Source organism: Scedosporium apiospermum (genome assembly GCF_000732125.1).
Source record: "Scedosporium apiospermum strain IHEM 14462 chromosome Unknown SEQ_SAPIO_0098, whole genome shotgun sequence".
In the NCBI taxonomy this organism is placed as follows: domain Eukaryota; kingdom Fungi; phylum Ascomycota; class Sordariomycetes; order Microascales; family Microascaceae; genus Scedosporium; species Scedosporium apiospermum.
In genome coordinates, this window is record NW_015971799.1 from 626119 (window position 1) to 646238 (window position 20120).

Consider the following 20120-nt stretch of genomic DNA (forward strand, 5'->3'; position numbering starts at 1 on the left):
GTCGAGAGGTCTGGAGAATGCTAGCGCCGTGGGCCAGCGAGTGGCGTTTTAGAATGAGAGCAAGGCACCTTTTATCTTGACTGGTTTGGCTCAGGTCCAAGGCTATCGAAGGGTTACGTCGTGAAGTTCCGCCGCGAACCAAAGCAGTCTTTGAAGATCGAGTGCTCCAGGATGCTCCACTGGAATTAGGAGAGACATCAACTGTCCATTGGCCTTCCTCCCTCACGGCCAACCAACCCCCGATTCAATTCCTCATGGGTTTTACCTACCTCTCCCGCGAAGGACCAGAGGGTTCAGTGACCCACGCCCAGAGTCAGTAAATGCCAGACACGGCCCCAAATGGTCGTTTGGCTTGGCGCATTCAGGTCTCGTCTAATCGAGCAACTCTCCCGACTGGGGAGATTTGTTTTTCTTCATGGGGTTACCAAAGCCATCCACGGAAGGTCAATCTAACCGGACCATTCTTATCAACCCATCCCAGAGGGGACCTGATGACCATGGCCGGCCCCCGAACAGCAACCGAACCCGCCCGGGCTGCTCTTCTTCCAAGGTCTCTAATGTCACTCTACTCTACTCCCGTCTCTTGGCGCCACATGTCTCAATCACTCAACCTGCACCACATGCCTCGCTTAGCTAGTCTCTACTGCAAACGCTGGTCGAGGATAACGATCCATGGATCGAGATAAACAACAACCTTCGGGGGTGATCACAATGTCCCCGCCACGCCCCTTGTCCTCTTTGGTCTTCTTTATTATTGTTTTCTCCTTATTTTTATTTACTTTGCCCGATGTGACCAATGCGGTCCAAATCCCGCGGCTCACAACACTTCCACTCCCTTTCCTCTCTCTACTTGTCCGTCCACGCCATCTCCGCATAGTTGTTTACGAGCCGCATTCTCCACCCGTATCATCTCGGGACACTACACGGAGAATGAAAGTCCCCTTCCACGGCGCTACCGCCATTCCTGTGCGGAGGGCTTGCCACTTACTCTCATACAACATCCCGATTCCCTAACTGCCTACCCACAATCTCTCTCTCTCGATCTGATCCTCACTATCTATCCTCATGGCGGATCCACTTTACTTTAGAAGCTGCTTATCCCCTTTGCAACTTATGGAGATACCGCTCCGTCCGACGGCTCACGGGTTAGATGATCCGTCTTTCATCAACAAGCTCTTTCCAACTTCAGCATAGTCCATGTGGGATGCTGGCCCATGGTCACCGCCCTGCTTCATCTAGGACTTCTTGTGCGATAGATGAGTGTTAATTACCCAGGTCTCGAGGCTCCTCTATGCGGTGGCATTCCGATTACAGGTCCCACGCATCACATCTCGGGAAGGAACTGCATTCTTAGCTTGTTAATGTCGAACCTCTGTGAAAGATTCCTATCATGTGCCTATCTACTCTGTCGGAAGGCAATATGGCCCCCCGGATTTAGTTACTGCCATGCAGGCAAATGGGAGATGACTTAGGGAAAGATCTCTTCCTATCCCTTCCTAGCCCATCAGAGATATAAGATATCGTGATCCTCCCGTCCAACCTACTTTCTCCTCCTCATCTGTACCCAATCCAACCCTTCTCTCCACATAGGCTTCCCGTCGCTAGGTCCCTTCCTCCTCACTGAGTAGTCTCGGATTCCTCCCCACATTCTTTTTTCTCAACGAATTCCACACACATACCGTCAAAATGAAGCGTGTCCTTGCCTCCGGCCTCGCCCTCCTGACCACGGCCCTAGCCCAACAGGTCGGCACCGAGCAATCCGAAAGCCACCCCAAGCTCACCTGGCAAAAATGTACCGCCCCCGGCAGCTGCTCCAACGTTAACGGCGAGGTCGTCATCGACGCCAACTGGCGCTGGGTCCACGGCGTAGACGGCTACGAGAACTGCTACGACGGCAACACGTGGACGGACCTTTGTTCCAACGCTGACGACTGCGCTAAGAACTGCGCTGTTGAGGGTGCCGACTACTCTGGTACCTACGGTATCACCACTAGCGGCGATGCCCTTACCCTCAAGTTCGTCACTGAGCATGAGTACGGTGCCAATGTCGGCTCGCGTGTCTATCTTATGGCTAGCGACTCTAAGTATGCCATGTTCACGCTCATGAATAATGAGTTTGCTTTCGATGTCGATCTTTCGCAGGTTGAGTGCGGCATGAACTCTGCCCTCTACTTTGTGCCCATGAAGGAAGATGGTGGTCTCTCTGACGAGTCGAACAACGCTGCTGGTGCCAAGTATGGTGTCGGGTACTGTGATGCTCAGTGCGCTCGTGACCTCAAGTTCATCAATGGAAAGGTTCGTTCCAGATAAACAAAAGGTCTCCTGTTAAGGTAGCCAGCTGTGACTAACTCAATTATGAATAGGGTAACATCGAGGGATGGGAGGCTTCTGATACCGATGACCAGGCCGGTGTTGGATCCATGGGATCCTGCTGCGCCGAGATCGACGTCTGGTATGTGTTCCTATCTTCGCTTTGCCCCAAATACGAAATCGCTAACCCACTCGAAATAGGGAGTCCAACGCCTACTCGTACGCCCTCACTCCTCACGCCTGCGAGAATAACAACTACCACGTCTGCAAGGACGACACCTGCGGTGGTACCTACTCCGAGGACCGTTTCAACGGTGGTTGCGATGCAAACGGCTGCGACTACAACCCGTACCGGTTGGGCAACACCGACTTCTACGGCAAGGGCAAGACCGTCGACACCACTAAGCCCTTCACGTAAGTACCCTTTTCTCTCTTCTATTCCCACTCTCCGTTCGCCGTGTGGTGTAAGAACCCTAACACAATTGGAAAATCCGTAGCGTCATCACCCGCTTCGAGCCCGGCGCCATGTACCAAGTCTTCATCCAGGACGGCAAGACCATCGAGGTCCCCGCCCCCAACATCGAGGGCATCCCCTCCGACTCCAACAAGATCACCTCCGAGATGTGCACGGCCGCCCCCATCGCCTTTAATGACCGCGATCGGTTCAACGAGGTCGGCGGATACAGCCAGCTCGATGAGGCCCTCGCCATTCCTATGGTCCTCGTCATGTCCATCTGGAGCGACGTAGGTTTTTACCTCCTCCCTTTCTCCGTTCCCCTTTTCTCGCCGGGGCTCTCTCCTCCCCCGTAGCTCCAAAAAGAAATGAAAAAAGGGATAGATTCGCTAACGAGAGGGGATGCTTAGCACTACGCCAACATGCTTTGGCTCGACTCCACCTATCCCCCCGAGAAGGAGGGCCAACCCGGCGCCGCCCGTGGCTCCTGCCCCCAGGACTCCGGTGTCCCTGCCGAGGTTATCGAGCAGTACGGCTCTACCCAGGTCATCTGGTCCAATATCCGCTTCGGTCCCATCGGCTCCACCCACGCCGTCTAACGACCCGGATCTATTCCCACGGTTTTTCCTTCCTCTTTCGCGCTGCCTTCTATTCTTCAAGTTGTTCATCCCGTCCCTTTTCTGAGTCCCTATCTTGGAAAGAAAAGAGCAATGGAAAGAGTACTGTGACGAGGAGAGGAGCGTGAACCCTGAGCTTCGTATTCATCGAAACATTTTGCACATTAGAGGACCGTTCTTGGACGCGAACATTTTTCATGTATATAAATGATTCTTTTTCCTTTTATTTAAAATGGCTCCAATGTAGGACACAAAACGTACATAGAAAATTTTCCTCCTTCAATCCTCGTATATTATTTTCCAACATTGCAGTCTGAAAGCTCGGAGAATATGTGTCTGGAAGTTAAATTGGGGTGGTTGAAAAATGACTGATTTGGGGGGGAGGAAGGTGGAAGAATATGTGGTCCATGAGGAAAAGAAGAAAAGGAGAAAAAGCAGTTTTAATAAATATGAAGATAAATAAATAAATTTGAGAAAGAAGATGAAGAAGAGGAAGAAAAGTGAGACGGAAGCGAACTCTCCATGCCCGAGCAATGCAGACGCCCATCCTACAGATCAGTCACTCCATGTCGGCTCAGCAATGACATGGGGATTGGAGTTTTAGATAGCGCCTGGTTTCTTATGTCAATTCGGTTTTCTCGCCTTGGTTTGAAGCTCTCTTGTCTTTCCGCCATGGATTAATGACACTAATGGGATTTCGTGTCTTGGGACAAGGTGACAGACATGGTTCTTTCCACCACTTATTTGATAGTTTGATACGATACGAAACCAACAGGAACATCGAACATGTCCACGTTGGTTGATCCTACAACGGCGATACGGATTACGGGGAATTTAATTACACATAGTGGTTCGGAGTGGAGCCAGTCATTCATCAGTGGGATTAGCGACTACTCCCGTCGGGGTCGAGTCAATCAATCAAGTCGCACCAGGTCGGTGGAGAGTTGAGCAGCAAAAGGCTTGTCTCTTTTCATTGTCAAGTAGAAACTAGTGCCTAAAAGAAAGAGCAATCAAAGATGCCAACACGGCGAATGTTCAAGTGGGCCGGCGAGATCCGGCCGGCTCGGCACTCGAATGGCCATTGTACGCCAAGGAGACAGATAAGAACGGAACAATTTTTTTTTTTTTGGGGGGGGGGGGGGGGGGGGGGGGGGGAAGTCGGGGGACACAGTTCGGACTTCTTTTCAACATGCACACCAAGTCCGGGTCCCATTGTCAATCTGTGGATGTGAAAGACGCCATTGAACCGTTTCAACAGGAGCAGGAATCAAACTTGAAAAAACGAATGATCATAATGAGTGAAACTCCCCTCGCGTCCTAAGAACCACCGTCACCATGGCACCAGGTCGCTCTGAGGGGCAAGGTACTTCGGACTTTAAACCTGAGGAGTGGCAACAGAGGTCGCACGATCAGGGACTCCGAGGCCAAGTCTTCGCTTGGTTGCCTTCCAAACCTCCACGAGCGCGAGGTACGTGACCAAGCAGGCCACAACGATACCCCACTCCCAGGTAATCATATCGTGCTTGAAGACCAGTCTGTTGACGACGGGGATGTAAATGACGGGAAATGTGGTGAGGAAGCCGGCGACGACGGCCCAGAACAGAGTTCGGTTCATCCAGACGGTCTTGAAGAACGATGTAGGACCGCTCCAAAGCTCCGGATTCATGGCGAACAAGCTGCGAGTAAAGTGCTTGGCCTCCCAGGCGGTGACCAGAAGGAGGAAGCTCAGCGTTGCATAGGTCGTCGAGCGGGCGCGGAAGACAACCTTACAGCTGTCGTTGTATCCATCGTTACAGCCATGGCCGAGATGATCAGGACCCGCCACGCCGTAAGCAACCGAGGTAAACGCAGCCAAGCAGAGAGCACCCATGTAGAAACCGTAAATCATCTTGTCGCGGATTAGGTCAACCGTAAAGACCCCGCCGCGGCTGTGGGATGGTGGCCGCTCGAGTAAATCAGGCTGAGCTTGTTCCATACCAAGACCAACGGCAAGGAAGGATGAAGTGATAAGATTGGCCCAGAGGATCTCAAGCGGTGAAAGCGGGAAAACAGATTCTCCAGACTTATCCTTGAATGAGAGACCGATGAGAAGAAGAATGACTTGGGCAATGTTGGAGATTAAAAGATGGAGCAGGAACTGTTTGAACCCATGTTAGTCTGAAGATAACTTTTCGGAAGCATCTGCATGATGGGGCAACTTACCTTCTGGACGTTGTCGAAAAGCCTTCGTCCCTCCTTGATCGCTGTGACGATGGAGGCAAAGTTATCATCCGTGAGAACCATGTCGGCAGCTTCCTTGGCAACATCGCTTCCCCGAAGACCCATTGCAATACCAATATCAGCTTGCTTGAGGGCAGGAGAGTCGTTGACACCGTCGCCCGTCATGACACAGAAAGCCTTGCGTCGGCGCATGGCTTCAATCATTCTAACCTTTGTCATGGGGCTGCATCGGGCAATTACCAGTGGAAGCGACTTCATGGCATCGATATCCGCATCGCTGAGTTTATCGAATTCAGAAGCTTGCATAACGAGAGATTTCACTTCAGCCGGAGGTAGATCCTGCGAAAGGATGCCTACTTCATAAGCTATAGACGTAGCCGTCTTGATGTGGTCACCAGTTACCATGTGAACCGAAACGCCAGCTGTCTTGCACTGCTTGACAGCACCGGCGGTCTCGAGTCGGGGGGGATCGTAGAGTCCAGCAAGGCCGAGCAACTCGAGGTTTCGCTCGGCGTCCGCTCTCTCGTCGACAGAATCACTGACTTCGATCGACTTATGCGCGACGCAGAGGACTCGGTATCCCTCCGAGGCCAGCTCATCAGCCTTTGCGGCGACGAGAGCCTTGACATCTTCCGTTTCCGAAAGAAGTGGCAGGATGGCTTCGGGAGCACCCTTGGCGTACATACGTCGGCCATTGGATGGGTGCTCGTAAATGACACTCATTCGCTTGCACGAAGAGTCGAATGGGAACTCGGTGATCAATCGCCCGACTCTGCTGTGGAGCAGCTCGGGCTTACCACGACCGAATCGAGTAGCAAAAACTTGAAGGGCGATTTCCGTAGGCTCACCCACGGCAACCCAAGACGTGGGCAGCGTTGCCGTTGTCACGGAAGCGCTGTCATCGGCGGCATTTTTGCCATCGGAGACGGTTGCGTTGTTGCAAAGGGCAATGACATCTAGGAAGGCATTGAAGGCGGACGAGCCGGGCAGCTCAGGAGACTTCTCAATGGTAGGAGTAGACCTGGAGCTCGAGTTGCCACTGCCAGTCATCCAGCTGACCTTGCCACTGAATGGGTCAAATGGGTCGGTCGTGTCCTTGACCAAGACCTGCGTATCGTCGGGGAGCCAAACCTTGCGCATAACCATCCTACCCTGGGTCAATGTACCAGTCTTATCGGAGCAGATATTCGTCACGCCACCAACAGCTTGCAGAGCAGCCTTGTTGCGGACAATGACATTGCCCCGACTCATGGCACGGGCGGCAACGGTAAAGGTGAGGGTAAGCACAGCAATCAGAGATTCTGGAATCACCGCAACACCAACACAAATGCCGTAAAGCAGGGTCTGGCCCTGCACATCGAACTTGGCGGTGGCGAAAACAATGAGAACCAGGAGAATAGCAAAGGCGAAGAGCATAAGAGCGAAAATGCTCAGCTTGGTCTGAAGGGGAGTGCCGTCGAAACCGAGGACGGTTCGGACCCTGCTCTTGAGCCAGATAGCGGCTCGCTGGGAAAATGGAGTATCGGCGTCGACGGTCTTCTTGGTCCGCAGCATAGCTGCGATCTTTCCGACCTCGGTATCCATTCCGATGCTCGTAACGATAGCAGTACCGCGACCGCGGGTGATGGCGGTGGTGGCGTAAATCATGTTGATGCGATCGCCGAGGGGGATATCTTCCGCATCAAGCACCTTTTCAGCGTGCTTGCTTATTGGGACGGATTCGCCAGTGAGATTGGCTTCCTCGGCGGAAAGATTGATCCCATCCAAGAGGCGTGCATCGGCGGCGACGATGTCTCCGACTGAGATGCAAATCAAATCGCCAACTACGATGACTTCACTCTTCACTTCTTGTACTTGGCCTTCACGGATTACGCGGCAAGTTGGCGAGGCCAGGCTCAGCAATTGCTGCATCTGGCTCTCGGCCGTGTAATCTTGGTGGAAGCTGCCATGGTGGAGGTGACGCCCCCACCGAGAATTAGTATGCGGACATTTCTTTGGGGAAAAGAAAAAAAGACAGAATTGATGAGCACGAGAATGCAAGCAAAGAGCACACGGCTGCGAGGCCGGGCTGGAAAACGCTGTCGCGAACTCACGAGCAGCGATCCCCACACATTTCGTCTACTGCTAATCAGATGAGGGGTGAGGAGGGGAGGAGGATCTTACCCGACGACAATGTTGAAGAGAATAACGGCGGCGACAACGCTGCCTTCGATATAATCATCAATACAGAACGAAAGTACCATGACAAGTACAAGAACAACAGTCAAACTATTCGAAACTTGTCTTAGGAATATTTGCCAGGCCGATGTGCCCTTAGCGGCCTCGACCTTGTTAGGTCCATCTCGCTCGAGGCGAGCAAGAGCCTCGTTGTGGGTGAGTCCATTCTTGGGGTGAGTGTCGAGGACTCGGGCCACGTCAATGGCATCGATGCAATGGGGGATTGTGAACGGTCGTAAACCTGATGGGGGCTCATCCAGGTCTGCCGTGGCCTCGGGAGAGTCGTGAGAAAGGCCATTCCGAGCAGAAACAGATTCTCCCATCGAAGTACAGTCGAAGTCGAATTGAAAGCGAGGTCGTTTGAGTTATGTACCGGTTCCGTCTCCTGAACTCGCAATTGGTGTTGGTAGAATGGGTTGAGACGATAAGTCGAGGTGGCTTGTCAGTGAAATACTATTGGCGCACTGGAGTTCGTCAATGGAAACGTTTGGGATGGAATGAATGTCCGAGAGGATTCACCGTAGACCGAGCGAACAGCGGTGAGGTGGGGGAGAAAGACGAGGGGGGTGGCCAGGAGATAAAGACGGATTTTATCCTTTTTGGTCCTCCCTTTTGTATCCTTCCTTTCTTCCTTATCCCTGGGAGTCGCTCTTGCCCCTGGGATCGCCATGGGGTGTAATTGCCAATGGCTGGATCGTGGCAATACTGTGTCGTAGCTGCCAAGCCGATAGCAATGAGCAATACAAACTAGTGTACGGGGAAGTCGCCGGTCGGTAGCCCGCGTGACCGACCCACAGCCAAGGCTTCAGAAGGGTCTTGATTCGCTAGGGGGACCCTCTGGGAGTCGAAAGTGGGGCACGCGCAACGCTGTGTACCGCCTGCGATTGCTTGCTGTGGCCCAACCAAGACTGGCTTGTACCTGCTAGTAGCTTCTGGCTGCTGTCATAGCTGTGTAAGTGGAGGGCATGTACAGTAATGTTTACACTGTGTAATGTACCATCTACGACTGGTGAATTGAGTGCTATTCATAGCGCTGGCTTTTGTGGGTGTACGAAGTAGTGTGTTCTTGTACTGACAAGCGTGGCGTAGAGCCAATCTGGATACGAGCAGAAGCTCAATGTCACGAATGGCGTCTCAGTGTTGGATTCGGTCGAAGCAGGGTGCTCAATCTCCCATTTATCGACTTCAAAGTTCTTCTCAGGATACCCGCGGATGCCAAACGGCTTTGCCGCGTGCATTCCACGTAGGACATCGTGGCTTAGTAAACCACTAAGACGTTCAGCGGGGTGGATATTCTCAGCAGAGCATGTGAAGTGGGCTTGGCTCGAGCTCAAAGCTTGACAGTCCAGCTGTACCTCTGAATTGAGAAACCAAGTACGAGCTCGTTGAGATAGCCTCGCTTGGAAGCTTCGTCTGAATCAGTATGATAAACATTCGATTCATTCGACACCACTAGCGCAAGTCTCATCGTCTCGCACGTAATAGTCATACCTAAGAGTTACTTCATTGTCCAGATGCGGCAGGCACATCCTTTGATGAATATCCATTGATATCCGCTGTACGAGGGAGAATGGAAGGCACAACTTGCCTCTCTGGGAATACTGCGTCTTCCTCCCATCTCCGCGGCTTTTCTCGTATGATACTGATTGTACGGCCCAAACATTTTCCCGTCCTTGCCAAACGCCATCATGGCTCGGCACCAGGATCCGGCTCACACGTGTCCGTGTCGAGCAAGTGGTTGCGTGCCAGGAAGCGCCAACCGTTCGTTTCCCCGCGTCCCCCAGTCTTGGTTCCGGCTAGAACGTCTTTGTGTCAAAATGATCAAAGGGATGATACCTCCGAACCTCCTTGCTCTCGCCGAGGACTAAAGAGCAATAAGCTCAAAGTTGCTCCACGTGCTAAGACGCTTGATTGGAATTAGCTCGGGATCGACCTCTCTCATTGATTATCTACGACGTAATTTGGAGATCAAGAACTACCAGGTGGCTGTGCCTCTAGAGATACAAGGAACACTCTAATTAGGTCTGTTCTCCAAGGCCTGATTCCGGGAGTAGAGTTCAATTGTCAGTTTAGTCCTCAAGTGATATCATGGGGCAGGACCAGGATCTAATCAATTGATGCGATCTATCCCTAGTTTTGACGTACTTCGTAGATCATCTCGACTCGGTTGCCCACGCAACTTGCAGGTAAACTGTTCTCAATTAACAAACGTAGATTGTGATGGAGTTTGCCAACTTGCAACCCCGCTTCATCAATTCAATAAGGCGTAGTGTACTTGTTGTACACATGTACTTCGGCGATCGCTTTGATACTTCAAGAAATAGAAACGCTCAAACATAACATGACCACTCATGCCAAGAAACTTGGCAAACCAATTAATGGGTGCGACTTCCTTCTGATTCTCCTGTACGAAGGACGAAGTAGAGAATTGACGATCCGATGGTATCGGTACAACCGAATAATCCGAACCCTTTCCTCCCTGAGTCCCGACCTTGCTACCCCTCGTCTCCCACCACACACAGCTCGACCCGGACCCCGATTCACTATCGTTCGGCGTCGGGCTTCGAGACCCGAACTCGGGATTACGGCTCATCCCCTTTTCTAGTTTATTCTTTGTTTTCCCCCTCCCTATGCGCGCTAATGTCGCACCTAGTGAGTACGGTGCTCCGGTCTCGTTTTTGGCGATTGCATTGATTGATTGCAACCGATACCAGCCTCTCAGAGAAGGAATGCGAGCACGTGCTGGGCAGTTTCTCAGAAACTCAGGTCCGGAAGGTGGAACGTGGGCGCAATTGAATCAAATTGCGTCAAGTGGGGGTACATCGCCAGCCACAATTCGCTAACATTTGCACTGGGTACAAAGGATTACCTGGGCTGGTCAAGCCAAAGGCTGGTTGCCTCTCACCCCGGAACATTGTTGAACCTCTTCCATTGTCCCCTGGTCAAAAGCAGACTCAACTGAAAAATAAAATTTATTCCATGCCAGGGTTCGTGGTTCAAGGGGGGTCAATGGCAAGACGCCGCCTGAAACTGGGATTCCTGGAATTTCTTGATGATGGTGTGTTTTTTGTTTTACCCTGGTGGCATGATGACGATAAAGAGCAAAGCGATTGAGGAAAGATGTGCCACACTACGGACGAGAGTTTCGTGAGATTGCTCAACTTACCCGGCCGTGAAACTTCCGTACTCCATCATGCAGCTCGAGCAAGATGTACGCGTGGATATGTGCCAAGCAGTTTGCCGAGACCAAGCTCAACAGATGCTTTCGGATTTCTCGTCATGAAGCCTGCAATGCGTCCTATCCCATGTCAAGGATTCTCAACAAGCAAACTCTCATCACGCCGTTTTTTACCCGAGCCTAAAAAGGGTAGGTGCTCTCCACACACCCTCACAGATCACTGGGAGCTCCGTTATCTCTCGGCAGCAGATGGGCGAGTGTAACCCGTCCCCCACAGGGTCTAAACGGGAAGATTCAAGATTGCGAATGTGAATCCGGGGACCGACTGTCGTCCCTGGAAACAAGAGAACAGATAACTTTCGTGAGCAATGCAAGAAAACGACTACCCTCGGCATGACGCCACCAATGCGTTTCTTCACCACTCGAACTTCTATAGTTTAAACTAGCTTCTTTGAAGTTCTTTAGGCACCGATTAATCCCGTTTACTAGTTTACCGCCCTACTTCATGAAATGAACCGGGGTTAAGCGGCCTCGCTGTCTTTGACTCGGGCACCCTCGCCGCTTTTCTCCTCGACCAAGCTTTGCCAAGTACAGTCTGTTGGCATTTCACCGACAATGCAATCATCACCCAGCTCTTCCAACCGCAAGGTGGGGATTTGCCTTTAAATTATTCTTAAAATACTACCTGAAAATAAAGGGGGAAATAAGAAGAAAAGGGTCGAAAGACGTAAAACGCAGACCCTTGAGCCACCCGACTCAACACATGCTCCCTGTTGTCTCCGCCCGGCTCCGGACCTCCGACTCCGCCGACCGACCCTTGAAGCCCCGGGCTAGTTCGTACTTCCCTGGTTGACGTTTTACCGTCGAGGCCCTGATGCGAGGGTGGTGTTTGGACCCCCGTTTGACGCTCCTCCATGGCTCGGCCGTTTTATCTTTTTTTCCATGAATGTTCTATTCTCCTCCTCCACTGTGTTCGAAGCGTCGTACATTTTAACCTTTTTTTTTTCTTTAGTTTATTTTTTAGTCTTTACACATTCCCAGAGTACGCTCATCAAGCGCGATCCAAATAAACGTTTCAGATGACACGAGTTTAATTCTCCGGCACATTTCAATTCTCTGCTCTTTCCCACACGTACAACTAAGGGCGAAATTAGTGTTTGTAGAACGAAAACCGCAGAGTCATGTGTAGACTTCCAGGCGTTGCAAATGCCCTTTCCAAGACTCCCTGTCCTTCGACAGTTGCTCCCCCTCAGGATTTGGAAATCAATAACCATTCGTCACTCTTTAAAATGCAATTTGAGCAGCCAAAAACGGGGGTGGCGGGCCATATCTACCCCTCCTCGCCCAAGCCACCTCCCAAGGATGGTCAGGCAGCCCAAAAGTTGCCAGCAAGGCAGGCTGCGAGTGCTTCGTAGACCACCTTGTCTTCTTCCATCTCAAAATCAATGATTCTATCGTCAATATCAAGGGGTGGGCAACAACCGACGGCATCCTTTGGCAAGATACTCGAAATTAGTCTCAGAGAGTCTGGGAATCGACAGTATCCCGAGAGGTAAAAGATGAAGAAGAACACTTTTAATGGTAATTCTGACTGACAAATTCTCAGGGACCGGCACTTCTCAATCTCTAGTGACAAAACGGCCTCTTCATCGAATCGCTCTCGATTGCTGCCCTGCCGATGAATCCATAATATCGGAGTCGTCCATCTAATAAAATGCGGCTCCTGGAATGCGCTCCAAATGGCGAATTCCGTCTAACGAGGCACTTCGTGGGCGATCAGATCCCGTCATACGCCATATTATCGCATACGTGGAACACAGACAACACCCAAGAAGTCACCTTTAAGGACTTGGTAGACGGTACTGGTAGAGACAAGACCGGCTTTCATAAGATTCGATTCTGCGCAGAACAGGCGGGGCGTCACGGCTTGCGATACTTCTGGGTCGACACCTGCTGTATCGATAAATCGGACAGCTCCGAGCTCCAGGAGGCCATAAATTCCATGTTTCGATGGTATCGTAATGCCGCTAGGTGTTATGTGTACCTGTCCGACGTTTCCACGAGCAGCAACGAGCAGCGGCTCGCACAACAGCAGTCACCATGGGAATCTGCTTTCCAGGCGAGCAGATGGTTCACACGCGGCTGGACGCTCCAGGAGCTTATTGCCCCAACCTCTGTTGAGTTCTTCGCGCGAGACGGCACGCGACTAGGTGACAAGAAATCCCTCGAGAAGCAAATTCACAAAATAACAGGGATATCAATTCCTGCGCTCCAAGGAACACCTCTTTCTCAGTTCGACATTGATGAGCGATTCGCGTGGGCAAATACGCGCCAAACTACGCGTGAGGAAGATTGGTCATATTGCCTTCTGGGTATTTTTGATGTCTTCATACCGCTCATTTATGGAGAAGGAAAGGAGCACGCGGTATGGCGGCTAAGGAAGGCCATAAACGAGTCTACGCACCGCCAAGGGGAACGCGAAGAGACGATACCTAAGTTGAGTCAAAAGCAAATCGAATGGCTCCAAAAGCTCTACACTTGCCCGTTTCGAGATCGCAAGGATCGAAATCCCCACCGAGTCGAAGGAACATGTGAGTGGTTCATCAGCCATAAGCTCTTCCGCAACTGGCAGCAACGCGGACCGAGCCTGCTTTGGGTATCCGCTGACCCGGGCTGCGGGAAGTCGGTGCTGGCCAAGTGTCTGGTGGATAGCGTCCTCCTGAGTACAGACACAAGGACGATCTGCTATTTCTTCTTCAAGGACGATTTCACAGACCAGCGATCCTCGACAGGTGCCCTGTGTTGCATTTTGCACCAAATTTTTACGGAGCATCCAGCTGCTTTCTCGGATTTGATTCTTAACAAGTTAGAACAGAAGGGAGAGAGGCTGCTGACATCTTTCAACGACCTCTGGGATATTCTCATCTCTGTTGCAAGTAACTTTAAGGGCCACGAGATTGTCTGCATTCTCGATGCCCTTGACGAATGCGAGAAGTCCGGACGAAGTGAAATTATAGCTGCCACTAGCAGTTTCTATTCAAACACCCACACACGCACCCCCGCCCTAAAGTTCCTCTTAACTAGCCGGCCTTACCTTGATATTAAGCGAGGGTTCCAGCGCCTTGAGGATGAGGTGCCAACGATCCACTTAAGCGGGGAGAACGAGGAAGAGGTCGACAAAATTTCCTGCGAGATTGACCTCGTCATCAAAGCCAAGATAAAGGATGTGTCTGGACTGAGCAGAGAAGAGCAGAATTTCCTTGAGGAGGAACTTACGAAAGTGCCAAACCGCACATACCTTTGGGTTCATCTTATTTTCAATGTGATAATGGATGGTATCTTCTACACGCAGGAGAACCTCCGGTCAATGATCTGGAAGCTCCCCAAAACAGTTGAAGAAGTGTACGACAAAATTCTATGGAAGAGCCGGGATATCAGCCTAACCAAGAAGCTCCTTCACATTGTCGTAGCAGCAAAGGAGCCCCTCACCCTGCGAGAGATGGCCCTGGCGTTAGCAATTCGACCAAGTCATCGGTCATTTAACGCCATAGAGCTGGTGCCAGAGGAGCGCTTTCGCATCGATGTCAGGGAGCTCTGTGGGCTTTTTGTGGTTGTGATTGGCTCAAAGATCTACCTCCTTCATCAAACCGCCCGCGAGTTTCTGGTTCCTTCGCTATCCTTTGTCCGGGAATTGTCCAGTTCTAGTGAGACAGCCTTCCATTGGAAATATTCCCTTCATCCCGAAGAATCTCATCGCATCCTTGCCGAAATCTGCCTATGGCGGCTCTCTTTATCCGACTTTGACTTGGACAGTTTCCGGTCAAGCAAGAACCGAAAGGAGTACATCACCGAGCGCACGTTTCTTGACTATTCAGCGCGGTTCTGGGCTGCGCACTTCCGCGAATGCCACTGGGCGGAAGATGGATGGGCAATGAAAACGGCAGAAAGATATTGCTTGTTTCAATATCCGGCATCTCGGGCATGGTTTGAGATACATTTCGAGACCTATGACACAAGTTTCCAAGATATAAACTTCACGCCACTTCTAGCCGCGGCCTATTTTGGACTGGGCCAAATATTGGAGCGGCTTCTCAAGGGAGGGTCCAGCGATGTTAACGGAAAGGATAGCACCTACGGAAGACCTGCCCTTTTTTGGGCTACGTTCAAGGGCCACGCAGATGTGGCACAGCAACTCCTCGCTTCAGGCGCTGATGTGAAGGCCCAGGATGACTCCGGGGGCACAGCACTCCACGGCGCCGCCGTCCATTATAATTCCGAGGCTTTAATGCGTCTACTCCTCAAAGCAGGCGCCGATGTGAATGCGAAGGATGAGATCAACAGCACACCACTTCACCATGCTGTGGTCGGGGCACACCCAGAGCCAGTGGAGACGCTCCTCGTAGCAGGCGCCGACGCAAACGCAAAGGATGGTTTCGGAAACACTCCACTATACTATGCGGCTAATATGCCCAACGAAGCTGCAACGCGGCATCTTCTCGCAGGAGGCGCTGATGTAAATGTGAAAAATGGGTTGGGAGACACAGCACTTTACATCGCCATCACTTTCGGCCACGAGGCTATTGTACGAATACTTCTCGAGGCAGGTGCTGACGTCAACGGAGAGGATGAACATGCAGAGACACCCCTCCACCACGCCGCCAGTGTAGGCAGTGAGGCTATCCTACAGATGCTTCTGGAAGCGGGTGCTAATGTAAACGCAAAGAATGCCGCAAATCGCACGCCGCTTCACTATGCTATTGCGAGCAAACGCGATGAGACTCTAGTGCAGCGGCTTCTCGCAGGAGGTGCTGATGTATACGCAGAGGATGAGCTCCATCACACACCGCTGAGCTACCTTCCACTGACAGGCAACAACCCCCTACGACGGCTGCTTCTCGCGGCCGGTGCTCGCCGGTGCAAACAAGAAGAATAACGAGGACCGTACGTTGTACGATGCGGCTGCTATCTAGCTTTTGAAATGAACATGGCCAGCTGGGGGGATTTCGTTTACCTCCTTCACCTATTATATCTCCGGGGAGAGAGTGGTAGTAGATGATCATAATATATACTCATAACCCACACCGGAGGGTACATCTTGACTTGCGGGGCTCATAGGTGGTTTCACCAAGGGACGGGCCTCGCTAATCCATGAACAAATACATTTTTAAGGTATCAGCTGCGACAAGATAGCATGGATCCAGAACTAAAACGAACGGAGAACACCGTTCACCGATCCTTGTGCTATCTTCTGGAAACCTGAGCGAACCACAATCGGGGAAAGTGATCATATCTCGGACGACACACCTTGTTTGCTGCTATCGACAACATGGGCCATGAACTTCTTACCGGGCCTCTTACCCTTAAGTGCAGAACCCTTAACACCAGTCCCGGGGGGGGGGGGGGGGGGGGGGGGTTGGCCAGAGTCTTGGGACCCACCGTTCCTACCATCATCGCCATCGTCATCGTCATTGTCGTCTTTACCGCCCTATCCCAATTAAAATTGGGGGTCGATGCAGTGCAGTCCCGCGTGAATCACTCTCCGCACTGTGAAGGCATGCTTGAGCGTGTTCGTGGATCCTACATCACTGGTGCCGGCGTGAAGCCGACACCGCGGAGAAAAGTCCGAGAACCCTGACAGCCTATCCGTAGGCATCCGACCCCGCAGGAGACATACGATATAAGAATTGCATCTGGTAATGAAGCGGATGCCGGATGCCGCCCCATGGCCGTGAACTGCGCACCCTTCATGCCATTTCGTTCAGCGTCGATGGCTTAACGACACTGAGTTGCATGCCTAACTAGAAAAGTTCAACTATTCCCACACTAACAACGGCATGTTCTTTACTGGTCCTTAGAGTAACCTGAGGTACTTATTTTCTAGCCTTGTGTTCATACATTTCCCCAATGGTGAATGAAGGAAACCGATATTCGCTCACTCCTAGCTATAACACATCAAGTTGAGGGCCCTGAAAAGAACCTCATCCCAACACACTCGAGGCGAGGGCGCAATGCCCCTGGCTACCTCTTCCTCATCTCCCAAGTCGTTCCTCCGCTGCTCTCTCATCAAACTAATTTCCCACAATTGACCAATTGCTCCCAAACACTTATTGATCCCCCATCATAATTGTACCGATTAACTCCATTATAACCTGGCGGGGGAGAACTCGGTCCCAACGCCGTCTATTACCATTCAATCCAATTTCTTTTCCCGCCCTCGAAGATTTGGGGGGAGGTGAATATTGTTAAATTAACAATAGTGACTTTTGTTTTCAACAGGGCTCGGGGTGTCGTAGAGTCGCCGTGGTATCTATGAACAAACGTTTTTTTCGCTCGCAAAGTCTGGATTTTCGAGATGCAAAACCATGCATATCTGGACAGAAAGTTGCTGAGACATAAAGAAAAAGGAAAAAAAAGAAGTTGCCTGAAGAGGCGTCGGTCGCTGTCCAGCTTCCAGAAAACAAGATTGGGGTATCTTATAGAGAAGAAAAGAAAAGAAAAAAAAAAAGCTTCGGGAAATCAAGTCGCAAAGTCTATCGGTCGAGTATTTGTCGTAAATAATGATAATCATCGTCATGGATCTCTCTTTTGGAATCGGCAAGCTCGTACGTGCGTTCATCGTCGATCATTCGTCGTAACGGGAAGGGGAAAGAGGGATATTATCATCACCTCCGGAGTCCGACTTTATCGACAATGTTCTTCCACAGCCTCACGCCCCTGCCGTCAACGCTAACCCCCCTGGCCATAGGCTCATCCCGGACCATAGGGCCAACAATATCCTCGTCGCCACGGGACGGGAATTTATCTTCGCTTAACATGCGGGGGATCGCGCCGGGCTTGGTGTCCTCGATTCGCTTCCACTCCATACCGGCGTAGATGTCATTCATGACAGTCTTCGGAGGAGTGCTTTCGGCGCGGCCCCTACCTCGCCCACGGCTCCTGCTCCTAGCTTTAGCCATAGACTGTGAGGTGGCGCTAGTGGCTGCCAAAATCTGCTCGACAGCCTTGTCATGCATGCGCTTCCAGGATTGCTCGACTTCAGCCCACTTCTCCTCCGTGAGTCCGTAAATCTTGCTCGTCTGGCCGTAGTTCTCGCCGGTTCGAAACAGATGTTTCGTGTAGTTTGTGCGGGCCAGGTCCCAGTCCTCCCGCAGCTTCCTCAGGCTCTCCAGGTCGGCAATCTCCGGCAGGTAGGGAAGAGGAAGGATCGTAAAGTTGGCGTGACCAAGGCGATCGGACCACTCGTCATTGAGAAGGTTGGGAAAAGGAATAGGAAGCTCGGGGCTTGTCGGAGAGGCCTTGAACGAGGATAGAGAGGGCTTGGTACTCAGTGCTGGGGTCGTAGTAGCGGTGCGAGCAGCGACGGGCACGTGAGTCGGGTGTTCGAAAACACTAGCTGAGCGAGCACGAGAAGGAGTCTGAGGTCGCCGTGGCGGGGGCTGGGGAACGTTGTCGGTAATTAGAGGAGGGAGGAGAGGGGTGGTGGCCAGGGCGCGTTCCCGCTCCAAATTTCGGCCAGAATTATTCGTCTTCTCAATGTCGAGATTTGGCAACACAACACTCTCCACGGAGCCCCAGCAAGATTGCGAGGGCGAGGGAGACAGAGCGGCTTCGGGCGCATAGTCGGGGCCGAAGGGATATGGCGAGGAAATGGACGAGGAGCGGCTCGAAATTGCACCAGCTATCCGGGTCGCACTGTCGGCGCTCAGCTCGTAAATGGAAAATGGAGTCGAGCCGCCCTTCTTCGGTCCGCTCCAGCGCGAGAGGCTGGGAAATCGGGAGCCGATTCGAGAGGTTATACCGGCCAATGTAGCTTCCGCACTGCCCCTTCGCGGACTTTTCCTCATCCGCACGCCGGATAAATCAGTGTCACTCATGAACCCGAGATCATCGTAGTCAGCAGCTAAGGATCCGTCAATACTCGGATTAGAACGGTGTACGCAAAAAGGTTCATCGCCTAGACAGATGGGGGAAAAAAAATTAGTGTTAATAAACTGCAAGGGAGAATGCACGGCAGGGAATGGATCCGGTAGGCGGGTATTAAAAGAATTAAGCCGCAGGAGATTCCTTACAGAGACAGTCATAGAGGCCCTCGGGGAGATCGAGCTCGGGACGTTCCACGGGTTCCTCCTCAACATCGGGTAATTGGCGTATGCACGACTTGACCGAATGCGCTGCTTGTGAGGGTGAAGAGGGTTGATCGCCAAAACCGAAAGGGAGCTCTAGCGATGACACCGAGCTGGAATACCTAGTGTGCCCGCGGGTCGAGAATGTGGGAGTAATGGGAGACGCAACGTCGGATGAAGACGAGTTTGTCGTGTAGTAGATGTGAGTGAGATCGCTTTCAGCCAAGACTGGCTGAGCCACCTGCTGTGCCTGGAGAACCTGTAGGGCCTGGGCTTCGAGTCTCCTCCGCTCTTCTACGAGCTGAGGCAGTAATAAGGGTTTTAGATCGGGAGCCATTCTGTCGACAACTGTGTTATTGTTGAAGAAGAAGGAATTGGAGGAGGGAAAGAGTTGGTGTGTGGAGAAATAAACGGCGGATGTGTAAGGCCACCGCCAACCCGGAAGTTTTCCACGTCGAGGCGGTGCGGGTGTTCGCGAGTGGAGCTATGACTGTTTGGTCACAACACACAAGACGCAGCGCTTTGGTTTCCGAGAAGGGGGGGGAGGAAAGAAGAAAAAGTGCGGAGCTAGCAAGTGGTGGGGCGCAGTGAAGAAGAAAAGCTTGGTGGAGATACAAGGAGACTGTGACCGGATTGGGAATGGAGGCGGAACTGGAACCTGGGACTGGACTTGGATGGCGAAAGGGAAGGTCGCATGGGAAACTGGGGCAAAAGCCAGGTTCTTTCTTTTTTTGTCTCTTTTTTTGTCCCTTTTTTTGCGCGAAATCGACGAAAGACCAGAATACTGAGGTAATGCTGCACGGAAACGTTGGCATGCACAGATTGGTGAGGTTGGTGACGGTGGCCTAATTACATCGAAATGGAAATGGAAAAGTGACAGTATCTCTCGTGCTGGCCGCTTTCCATCCTCCGAGAAGCTGCGAAATCGCAAACCGCCCGTCCGTTCGTCGTGTGGTTATCAGGGCCTGAGGTACACCAAGAGGACCAAAAAGAACGCGCGG

At 51.8% G+C, this 20120-nt stretch overlaps 3 protein-coding genes and 1 pseudogene across 3 annotated transcripts; 2 read left to right on the forward strand and 2 right to left on the reverse strand.

Annotated features, from left to right (window-relative positions):
* Positions 1–1686: 1686 nt before the first annotated feature.
* SAPIO_CDS5331 (Exoglucanase 1) lies at positions 1687–3363 on the forward strand (the record flags this gene model as incomplete). The annotated part of the gene is made up of 5 exons (XM_016787680.1): positions 1687–2295; positions 2364–2452; positions 2512–2724; positions 2808–3054; positions 3175–3363. 5 exons carry the CDS (start codon positions 1687–1689, stop codon positions 3361–3363), a joined length of 1347 nt encoding a protein of 448 aa, XP_016642695.1.
* A 1393-nt stretch (positions 3364–4756) lies between these two features.
* Positions 4757–8141, reverse strand: SAPIO_CDS5332 (Calcium-transporting ATPase 3; the record flags this gene model as incomplete). The annotated part of the gene is made up of 3 exons (XM_016787681.1): positions 4757–5518; positions 5584–7543; positions 7765–8141. The coding sequence occupies 3 exons, from the start codon at positions 8139–8141 to the stop codon at positions 4757–4759; spliced, it is 3099 nt and encodes a 1032-aa protein (XP_016642696.1).
* A 4569-nt stretch (positions 8142–12710) lies between these two features.
* Positions 12711–15929, forward strand: SAPIO_CDS5333 (annotated as a pseudogene; the record flags this gene model as incomplete).
* Positions 15930–17658: 1729 nt separating this feature from the next.
* On the reverse strand, positions 17659–19456 carry SAPIO_CDS5334 (uncharacterized protein; the record flags this gene model as incomplete). Its single annotated transcript, XM_016787682.1, has 2 exons — positions 17659–18896; positions 19066–19456. The coding sequence occupies 2 exons, from the start codon at positions 19454–19456 to the stop codon at positions 17659–17661; spliced, it is 1629 nt and encodes a 542-aa protein (XP_016642697.1).
* Between the last annotated feature and the right edge of the window lie 664 nt (positions 19457–20120).